The 10,824-nt window shown below is 56.2% G+C and overlaps 3 protein-coding genes across 3 annotated transcripts; 2 read left to right on the top strand and 1 right to left on the bottom strand.

Annotated features, from left to right (window-relative positions):
* Nucleotides 1–1,774: 1,774 nt before the first annotated feature.
* PG985_008563 (phosphatidylethanolamine-binding protein) lies at nucleotides 1,775–2,838 on the bottom strand (the record flags this gene model as incomplete). The annotated part of the gene is made up of 2 exons (XM_066828331.1): nucleotides 1,775–2,598; nucleotides 2,679–2,838. 2 exons carry the CDS (start codon nucleotides 2,836–2,838, stop codon nucleotides 1,775–1,777), a joined length of 984 nt encoding a protein of 327 aa, XP_066683243.1.
* A 3,011-nt stretch (nucleotides 2,839–5,849) lies between these two features.
* Nucleotides 5,850–7,171, top strand: PG985_008562 (FAD-dependent urate hydroxylase; the record flags this gene model as incomplete). Its single annotated transcript, XM_066828330.1, has 3 exons — nucleotides 5,850–6,339; nucleotides 6,410–6,886; nucleotides 6,963–7,171. Coding segments are annotated over 3 exons (1,176 nt in total), but the record flags the coding sequence as incomplete, so codon positions are not given.
* A 1,028-nt stretch (nucleotides 7,172–8,199) lies between these two features.
* Nucleotides 8,200–10,620, top strand: PG985_008561 (uncharacterized protein; the record flags this gene model as incomplete). Its single annotated transcript, XM_066828329.1, has 1 exon — nucleotides 8,200–10,620. One exon carries the CDS (start codon nucleotides 8,200–8,202, stop codon nucleotides 10,618–10,620), a length of 2,421 nt encoding a protein of 806 aa, XP_066683241.1.
* Nucleotides 10,621–10,824: the final 204 nt, after the last annotated feature.

Here is a 10,824-nt window from a genome sequence, read left to right as displayed (position 1 = left end):
TTACCACCGGACGGAACCTGGGTTGCCCCGTTACATGCACTGTATTTGTCAGATGGCAAAGTCTCCGACCCAATATCTTCCTCGCACTCAGTTCGTCAACTACCTCATGATTGGTACGAATGCGATGGCTGCTTCCTACTTCAGTGACGTGCAGGCCGCGGTGGTATCATCGTTATTACTTAAGTAATTGAAATGGGCTGTTTTCTTGTATGCACCTGCCATACGGCCTCATTTGCGGGGGCAAGAATTATGCAATGAGTGAGGGTTTGTGCCCACTCCACTACGCACCAACGCACCACCACCCCCTCTGAAGACGAGCGCGCGCGTCCCTCCAAGACAGCTAGCGCGCAGTTGGTTGCGTTACTGCCAATCAACCACGCCGCCCAAGCCGCGCCTTCGCCTTCGATGACTTGCGCGCCGCTCGGGGGAGAATTCCCGGGTTATTTCCATACTTGTGACAATTGGGGACAATATTGTATGGATAATGAACTTCTATCAGGGTAAGCACGGCACGGGAGTCATACGGGAAGGGCCAGCCACCATTGCTACTGCAACTCTAGACTTTTCGCCCATGCGTGCCGCTGCCCACATTGTCAGATCCTAAAATTGGCCGTCGTGGTTCCACAACACGAAGGAGGAGAGAGGGGAAGGTGGTAGGGGATGGGGACTGTAAGTCGTGCTGGTTACACAAGAAGACGACTGACGGGGAGAAGGAGCAATTGGCTACCTAGCTAATGAGTATTGCGGTTACACAAGACCCAGCTATGCCGGCGTCCACGCGTCCAATCAGCGACAACCTCACGCGCCTCTCTTTTGGGGACCAGCCCTCCGCAGTGCCCACCCACACAAAGATACCGTGCAGGATAAGAGGAGCTGATGTTGGCTGGTCATTACCATGTGCGGTTAAGCGTCGCAATGTAGCCCACAGAGTCCTTTAGGCGAGAGAAACCGCAGCTTGGCCGGGGACTCTTGGGGACCATGCGACAATACTACATACACATCAATACCTAGGTACGCCCTTTCTCGAAGCAGCCGTCGACATTGAACAATGCCTAGATACGGGGGGCATAGAAGGATTCATTATCGACCCACGTGCAATCTACGCAACGCTTGCGTTTGCCTGTGTAACTCGGGTCCTCTCTCAGTCCCTCGCGCGCTATCGTTCCGTGCCTCACACACAGCATGAGCTTGTGTGTGGGTGGCGTCACCCTAATGTTGTGCGACCAGGCGACCAGCAACCTATTACGGTAAATGCTGAGCACCCTCTACGTAAGCAAGTGCTTTCGCCTACCTACTCTGCCTACTTCAGCCTGTATGCGCACCCATGAACGGTCGTGATCTTCGATACCAGCTGCCAGCTCCTCAATTCCATCCGTTCTCTCGGGTCTGGGAGGCGGGCGCCTTGAGCCCTGGCTGGAATACTGGCACTTCGGGCCTGGTGCATGCATGTTGCAGGGCTGAATTTCGTCATTCATTTCCATGAAGGGGGGCAAGGTCAAATGGCGGAATCCCGCTACTTGACGTTGAAGGGCCGCCATGGAGGTGCTGCATGTCCGATCTACCGTAATGCGGTGCCTCTGGGCCTGAATAGAGGCTCTCCTCACAAGGCAACCGCCGTGGCGTCGAAAGGCATCATCGCCATCGTCATCACCGTGGCTTTGCAACTCTCGCACGTCTCAGTTCTCATGTACATTGCGACAGGATAAGGTGCCGCACACGGCTATTCTGCATATTCACCAATGGTATCGTACAATGATTAAGTAAGCTTCTAATATCACAAGGAGAACATCAGTCCCAGAATACAGCAGACCACTCCCGTCGTCCAGCCAGCAGCCGAGGGCAATGTCAACGGGGCGCTCCCGACCACGGGGACGGTCGTAGGAGCCGTGCCATTTGACGGAGTCGACTTGTTACCCCCGGGGAACACGCCGACGATAATGGTCCCGTTCCGCTCGAAGACGCCCACGGCCACCGTCGAGTTTGCTTTCACCACCGTCGAAGGGAGCTGCTTGCTTTCGCCAGTCTTGGTGGCCTGCTGCTGCTGGTCCTGTCGTCGCACTTTCCACTCCGCATCCCAGTGCTCCGGCGCCCGCACCACCATCCTGCGCATCTCCGGTACCTCCCGCTTGAGTTCGTCAGCCTGTGCGGGCCCGGGGTTCGTCACGTTGTACGAGTTGGCCGCCACCACGTCGTCGTCGGAGAGGCCTGCGGCGGCGAGTGTTGCCGCGACGTCGAACCCTACACGCTCCGATGTGGCGTTCTTAAGAGCCTCGAGGCCCTCCGCGCCGAGGTTACTTGTGTCCACCAGTAGTTGCACGTAGCGGTGGCTCAGTGGGTTCTTGGCGGGCGGCGCCGGGGAGACGTAGTCGGCGAGCGCAGGGGTGTTCTTGGTGTTCTGGAGCTCAAAGACGCTAGTAGTTTTGCCGTCGCCGGTCGCCAGCGTGGTGGCCGTTGTGGCGGGCGTCAGGTCCGTCTGCATCCAGTGGAGCAGAGTGTGCGGATCCGTGTTCACGGGGATGTCCAGGTCAACCATGAGGATGGCGTAGCTCGATCCCGGTAGTTTTGACGCGGTCGCCAGACTCGGTTGTGATGTGACGGCTGCAATTCGCGTTAGTCAATTCAATTCAATTGAGCGTCATCACGCCTGAACGGCGCTAGAATGGATGCTGAACCCGTACCATCTTCCGCTACCTCCGCTCCATCCTGCGTCGCGACTTGGCCATAAGTCACGATCAAATCCGAATCGGTTGCTGGCGTGAAGCCGACCGGTGTTTTCCCTACGACTTGCGTAATCCCTCCAATCGCCGACACGAACAACAGAGATTTGGAAAAGAACATGACGGCTTGCGTCTCGGGGACTTCTCGTCCAATCGGTTAATGGCAGGTATTTATCTGCTCCTCCTCCAAAGTCGACTCCAGGCCATCAAGAAATGAAAATATGATAAACAATGATTACAACAACAACAACAACAACAACGAAAGAGGAAAAAGGCCTCAAGCACGGTTCCCGGCCAAGCCCTCGACCCTTATTAGGGGAAGAGGCCACTTGCTTCCTCTGATGCTACATGACAAGCAAGGACCCTCTGGTCTAACGAATCTCCCACAGGGGATGCTGAAACAGTTGAGACGGTCGCGAGAACCCCACCACGCCACGAACGGCTCGACTGACGGTTTCTGCCACGGCTGCCAATGTCACATGAAACACCGCCGCAAGCCTTGACAGCCAGTTACGCAATGTGCTCGACGGTGGGCTTGACTCTCTCTCGTGTCCTTTATTAGCTTCGGCAGAATCTATTTTGAAATCGCACTTCACTCCACCATTGCGCGCGTCAACTTGCCATGATCTGCATTCGAGCAAACCCCTCTTCCTTGCAACTTTGACAAATGATCAGCGCCCAGCTTGCGACACGACTCGCGCCTAAAAAGGACCGCCCGCCGGGATCTGAGATCTCAGACCAGACGCCGGCCGCAGAGAACTTCAGATAGAACCTCGGATAGAGTAGCAACGTCGCTCGGCAGAGTTGCAGAGTCAAATTGGAAAATCGCAGTTCGGGTCGAATCGGATCGCGCACGCGACGAATTGCCGTGCGCTTGCGCACCTCGCCATGGACGAGAGACTCGCAGGACCGTTTGAAGATTTGCGTTGATGTTGTTATTCTTTTCATTCTTCCTTATGACGTACGTGCTCCTGGTTTAGTACTTACCAGCAGCAATCACCCCTGGCTAATTGAGGCTCGCTCTAATGCGGCGTTGCTGAACCACGGGAATGGGTCGCACTACCGCTGATTAAGCATAGTTTTAGTGCATTAGCAGATATATTCTTATCTCTATGTGATATCTCAAGGAATCATCCCGCTCTCTCGCGGCAAACTGTATTTTAATCGTCGCCTTGTGTCCGACGACATTGTTATTAAGTTCATATATGTCCTTCTCCAAAGTGTCAGCCCGTTCCTCGTCTTGAGAATCGCGATTTTTGTTTGGAACTTTGCGACTTATTCCTTAACATACCGTAATGGAGATAGTTTCTTGAGCTATATAATTGTACGTAAACTGCAACATTCATAACAGCAGTCTCAATATATCTGCATCCACCAGAGAGACTATACTCTGACTCTCACAATGGTCCGAAGTCCTAGCAAACAGAATCATGGAGGACAGAAAATTCATTGATTCACTCTCGGAAGTTCACCCGCAGATCGGGAGGGAGATGCTGGTAGTGGTCCTTTCCGGTTGACACTACCCGTACCTAAATGTCTTCCATCATCTCTGATGACAATCCCGCAAGGCATCCGACCCTTCCTATCTCTGATGCTCGAGTTAACGACTGTCGTACTGCTCCCCTTCCTAGTCATCGCATCTCCGAGATGATGGCGCTGGCTGTCCGCGTCTACCGCAAGGCGCGCTGGCTAAGCACAGGAACGCGAATCTCGACAAACTCGCGAAGCACATAGGCAGTATCCGCTATATCACCAGAAAGAATGTCTATGACCAACACAATGATTCGAGAAAGGAGGGTCATCGCTTCGTTTCGTCCCAGGAGTAGTCTCGACAAGCGATCAAGAATATCCCCGAGCTTGCGGATGGTGAAGCCGCTATTCGGTTAGAGTGAGTCGTCCATAAAACCGCTCGTGGTGTCCCCATGTACACCGCAATGATCCTGATTATCATGCCCCTCTTACATCCCACGACTTTGGAGGGACTCTGGTGGCGAGAATCCGTATCACCCGCAACTAGTGGTTTGTTACTTGAGTTGGGATCGATGTCAAATCAGGCAGTAGAAACGAAATATCCTGAAACTAATACGACCATTTTGGGCTATGGAAGGGCAATCAGCTTGAACATTTCGATCAACGATGGCGCAAGTATCATCTAGGAGGTCTGTTGATTTAGTTGGGTAGCGCGGTGGGTGGTAACAAAGCCTCACCGGAGGAAGCTATTCGCGAAGTTGCCGACACTACTCAACCTTATCGCTGGAGGGAGGCGAGCTAGCTAGCGCCCGTTGGTGTTGCTAAATTAGCAGGCAAATGTGCAAGGTGATGTGACGTAACCAAGAGCAGGACACCATAACCGCTACTGTACCACGCTACTACGATCTGGGGGTTGTTCAAGATCTGTACCTTGTTTTTGACGGTGCATTTCAAAAGCAATCCAATGGCTGGATTTTGTGAGACACTACTACCTTAAACCTGATAACATCAGCGGCCTCCGTCCTTTCGCTTTGCCGATAGCGGTCTGTAGCCTCCAACAGCTGCGAAGCAATATCACATTACGTATATCGTGTTGAAATTGCTTAGATTGGAATCCTTCATTTCTGGCCAGGGTTGACGACTTGGCATTGCGACTAGGGACGAGAAGGGATATGACAATTACCCCTTTAGGACAATGAAGACAAGGAAAGCTCCTGTTGCATAAGGCTTGGCTTGACGGGAAAGAAATCGATGAATCACCATCCCACGGGCGTTGCAAGGCAGTCTGGCAGTGCTGTGCCACCGGAGGCGGGCCCCAGCAAGGTTGGCTAGGCGGCCCCCGGATAAGTCTATGCGGCGCCACGACTCCTTTTCCGTGCTGGCTGTCTTGGCTCCACCTCGCGGAGTACTCGCAGTTTTGAACTTTGCCGAAAGCGCGGGGCGCGCCGAGTTATGCGACCATGCGCTCCGATGTATTTAGCGAATTTGTAGTGTGCAGATCGGTTCGCATACTCAGAGATACTGGATTGTATTGGCGATATTACTATATAAGAACGAGAGGCTCATACCGATGATAAAGCTTCAAACCACGTAACAACTAACTACACCAAAACATACATTCGTCTCATTATCCTCGCGGTATATACATTTACATACAACACGATGACCGCATCCAATTCACCACATGTGCTGATACTCGGCGCTGGCCTCGGGGGCCTCACACTTGCCCAATCATTGCGCAAGAAGGGAATCTCGTTCGAGGTCTTCGAGAAAGCAAAGGATGATAAACAACCCCAAGGCTGGGCGGTGGGCCTACACACCATGCTCGAGGACCTCCACGCATCCATGCCCGACGACATGCCGGACTTCGGGATGGTCAATCATTTGAACCCCCTGAAGCTCATGCCCGAGATCGCCTTCTATGACGGCCCTGATGGCGAAAAGCTCGGCTACCGCGACAACGGCGCCGGATACTGGGTCCGGGCCAACCGCAGCCGTCTCCGGGACTGGCTATCTACGAAGATCAACGTGCAGTTCAACAAGCAAGCGGTGCGCATCGAGGAGGACGATAGCGGCGTGACTGTCCACTTCAAGGACGGCTCGAAAGCGAGAGGAGATATCGTTGTTGGCGCTGAGGGCGTGCATAGTCCCAGTATGTGGTCTTGCTGTTTCAAAACGGTTCTGTCGTTAGTACCCGACTAATCCTTTCCCACGTATCACAGCCAGGAAACACCTCCTCAAAGGCGAAGACAAGCTGGTACGCCACAAGACAGCCTCAGTCAGCGGCGAGTGCACGCTGTCCGGCCCCCTCTTCGTCGAGCAGCTGGAGGTGGCCCACTCGTCCTACATGATCGACTTCCAGAACGCCCAGCACGACGACGGCAAGAAGTACCACCTCTTCGTGGGTCTCAACAAGGTGACCCCCGACAGCAAGTCCGGCGACTTTTACTTCACGCTGCTGTGGACGGACGAGGGCGTGGCGACGGACCTCGACAATTTCTGGACGCGGACGGCGTCCAAGGAGGAGTTCCAAGCGTTCGTCCGACGCACCACGGCCGACCTACCGCAGAAGTTCCGCCGCACCGTCGACGAGACGACCGTCGAGGGCATGTTGGGCCGGCAGATTACCATCTACACGCTCATCCTCGACGAGGACGCGCTGCCCGCGGGCCGGGTTACCCTGCTGGGCGACGCTGCACGTAAGTCACATCCCCTTTGACACTTACTCCTTCAATGCTTAGATACAGAGTGCCGACGATGCTTCTTCCAATCCAGATGCCATGACCCCGTTTCGAGGAGAAGGCGGCTGCCACGCGATGCAGGACGGGCTGAACCTCGCGCGGGCGGTGGCGTCCATTGAGGACAAAGACGATGCGGAGTCCATCAAGACCGCCCTGAGCGCGTACCAGAAGGAGATGCTCAAGCGGGGGTCCGAGGCGGCGCGGCTGTCGGACACCCAGCTCGACGAGGAACGGCCGCGCGGCATGTTTGTGCAACCGCTGCCACACGACCAGGTCGTCATTTGATGGGTTTTGCGTTGTTTTGGATTCCGAGATAATTGTCCCTTTGATGGCGAAAGCGCTGCTCCCACCAGATTATGCTGTACTGTATATATTAGGGATCTCTTGGTGCTATTGGCAGAATGTATTCCGTTGATTTTACTTTATATCATTTCATTGGATGATGTGGCCTGGTGATTATCCACGGGCAGTAATACTATACCAATCGCAGCACTATCGCCATCAAGGGGATATGTTATTCTAGCAGCGATATAACCGTATTTGAGCTAGGTAGTATTTACGCAATTTGATTCCTTGACATCCATGCATTTGTTGTTGCTAATTTTGGTGTCGCCCTTTACTTGTGGAAGTCTTGGCGGGATGGAGATTTGTTCAGGGGCAAGATGCAGTTGGGAGTAAGTACTCGAAGCAAAGCAAGGAGGTAACGTTGGACACGGCAAAGGTGCGGCCGCGACATTGAAAGAACCTTTGGGCAATTTCGCGTAGTCTTCTCATTTCCTCTCAAAACAGGCTAAGGTCCGATGAACATACGATGAAATCAATTGATCCAGGATATAAAAGAACATGATGTTGCTTGCAGGTAGAAAGGTTCCTGTCCCAAAAAGCTGACTTGTAATCTCCTCTCCACGATTGAAAGCTTGCAAGTGGAATAGCAGCCAGCAGCCTAGGCAGCCAAGGCCTAAAAGGACCAAGCTGCCCCGCCCCCTGCCTAGCCGACTCTCTTTAGCGGGCTTTTCTGCCTAGAGGCCCCCGGTGAGACGACCTAAAATTGGACAATGGCCGCCCGAAATGCACTTCTTTTTGCGACGGCGAGGCGACTACAAATAGGCCGTCGCTGGCCCGGCGCCATATTGGCCAAGCGCCAGAACAAGGGGCATTTGTTTTCTTATGTATGTTCCAGAGATTTCTTTGGTACCAATTGATCAACTATATGCATATGCTCAATTGGTATTAATATTGTATCTACTCGGTAGATCCAACAACGCCGTACCATGTCTTCCCTTGAGAACCCTTTCAGCAGGCTCGTGAGCCAGGATAGTCCCGTCGCCGTAGCGCGCCTGGCGGTCCTGGAACCTTCCGCGGACCCTGACTCGCCCATCCGCCTGACTCTCACCGACGCTCCTCTGGCCAACACGTCGTATGAGTCCATCTCCTTCGACCACGAAGCCGAGGCCACCAGCAAGGTCCTGGTCGACGATGCGGAGCAGGAGATCCCTAAAGCCCTCGAGGAGGCGCTGCGCATCTTCCGCCGGCGCGAGCAGCCACGCCACGTCTGGGCGGACCTGCTCGTCGGCCGCACCGTCGAGGAGCGCAACGCCCAGGGCCCCTTCATCCGGCAGATCCTGGCCAACGCCGACAAGACACTCTGCTGGCTGGGCCCCGACGGCGGCGGCGACGACACCGCGCTGACGGCGCGGGCCTTCGACGTCATCCGGGATATGGCCAACCGCTACCTGCAGGCCTGCCTGCACGTCGGCCTGTCGCAGGACACGTCCGTCACGCGCGCCACGCTGCAGCAGCTGCAGGACATCCGGACGCGGCTGCACGACTGTCCCTACGACGACCTGCACTCGTTCGACTTCGCGCTGTGGAAGGTCATCGACAGCGTCTTTGGCGCCCCTTACTGGACGTCGGTGCACACCATCCCCGACATCGTCTCGGCCAAGCTCCCCATCGTCGTGCGCGGCCGCAGCAACATCCGCTGGCCCAACTACGTCGCCGCCTCGCGAGCCTACCCCTTCTTCCGGAGCAAGTTCTTCGGCGGCGTGCCCATGCTCCCGCACGTCCAGAAGGGGTTCGAGATGGTGTTCCAGATCGAGATCGCGGAGCGACGGAAGCGGCTGGGGCAGAGCGTGGAGCTGTTCCCCATGATCCAGACGGCGCGCGACTGCGGCGCCAAGGACGTGCGCGAGAACGTCTTCGCTATGCTCAAGATCGCCACACCCTCGGCGCGCATCTCCTCCCACGGTCAGGGCCCCCAGCCGCTGCCCGCCATCGACTACACCAAGAGCGCGCAGCAGGTCTTCACCGAGGCGGCCCGCTACACGGTCCTGGAGCGGCAGGACCTGATGGTCTTGTTCGCCGAGTGCCCGCCCTGCCAGAAGCTCCTAAAGGGGCTGCCCAGCTGGGTCCCCGACTTCGGCACCACCTTCCCCAAGAACCACCATGTCGGGTCTCCTAATAAGGGTATGCGCGGGTGGTGGGAGGCGCTCCAGCCCGTCAAGCCCCTCACAGTCTCCGACGGCGGCGACGAGTCCCGCCCAGCCCTCCACGTCCAGGCCTACGGCCTCGCGCGCGTCGCCCACGTCTCCCCCGTCTTCGACGGCGGCAACCTGACCCGTCTCTGCTACGCCGAGTTCGAGAAGCTGCCGCCGGCCGCGGCCTGGGAGACGGAGGCGCAGCGCAACGAGCGGTTCTGGCGCACGCTCGTCCTCAACAGCGGCGGCGCCGCCATGGAAGCGACCCTGGCCGACGACACCGCCCCCGGTCCCGCCGTCGGCGACAGCTTCCGCAGCATGATGGCGCACGAGCGCATCCTGGCCCTGCTCGAGTGCACGCCGCTGCAGCTGCAGTCGCCCACGCCCGAGCTCCGCGCCCGGTTCCAGGCCAGCCCCGAGGCCATGTCGCTCGTGGCGCTGACGGGCAACGGCGGCAGCTACGAGAACTTGCTCCACCACTTCGCCCTCGGCCGCCGCTTCTTCCGCACCGAGGACGGGCGCTTCGGCATGACCACCGTCGAGGACGTGGTGGCGGTGGACGGGAAGCTGGTCCCGGAGCGGCAGAAGCGGGCCTCTGCTACTGCTGCTAAGGGTACTGAGACAGCAACAGGGGGGCGGTCTAGTAGTAATGGCGAAGGCGATGATACTAATGACCAACCCGAAGATGGCGAGCCGAGGAGGCCAAACCTAAGCCGGATGATGGCTGATCCCATGGCGAGAGCCATGTTGGAGGGTTTCCAGCAGTTCCTCACGACAAGGGACCCCAACGCCGCCAACCTCGTGTCGCAGATGGTGCGGGGCGACCTTCCCCCTATCCCCGGACGCGAAGGAGCAGAAGACGGAGGAGAAGAGCAAGCAGCGACCACGATGGAAACAGCGGGGGTGAAGCCGGGAGTCCGACCAGGCGATCTGGTCACTGCCTTAGTCGGAGGGTTCTTCCCGTACATACTCCGGCCAGTAGTCAATCCAGAGCAAGAACAACAAGCCACCGAAGAGGGCTCGGCCAGCGAGCCCGCCGAAAGTGGCGCTTCCGGCTCGGATCCGCTCAACATGGCCGACGCCACGTATGAGTTCGTCGGGGACTGTTATCTGTACGGCGCCATGGACGGGGAGGATTTCGCCTTCACAGCCCCCGACGGTAAGAGGTTCTTCAGGGTTGATGGAAACAAGATCGTGGATATTAGGATTGTATAGTCAGACTATTTTCGAGCAAGAAGTGAGGGTGTTTTGGGAAATTAGCCGTTCTGGGTTTAGATACCATTGGTCAAATGGAGTTGATGTACGATACCAATAGGTCGGTTTTGGCGCGGATGACAGGGTCAAAGACATATGTTCAACTGGTTTATATTGAATTTTATCCCTGGCATTACCAGAGACGCTTGTAATGTACATCGTGAC

Source organism: Apiospora marii, assembly GCF_038362585.1.
Source record: "Apiospora marii strain CBS 49790 chromosome Unknown utg000005l_segment0_segment0, whole genome shotgun sequence".
NCBI lineage: Eukaryota > Fungi > Ascomycota > Sordariomycetes > Amphisphaeriales > Apiosporaceae > Apiospora > Apiospora marii.
The sequence above is the reverse complement of the archived record's forward strand: the minus strand, read 5'-3'. Positions and strand labels throughout refer to the sequence as shown.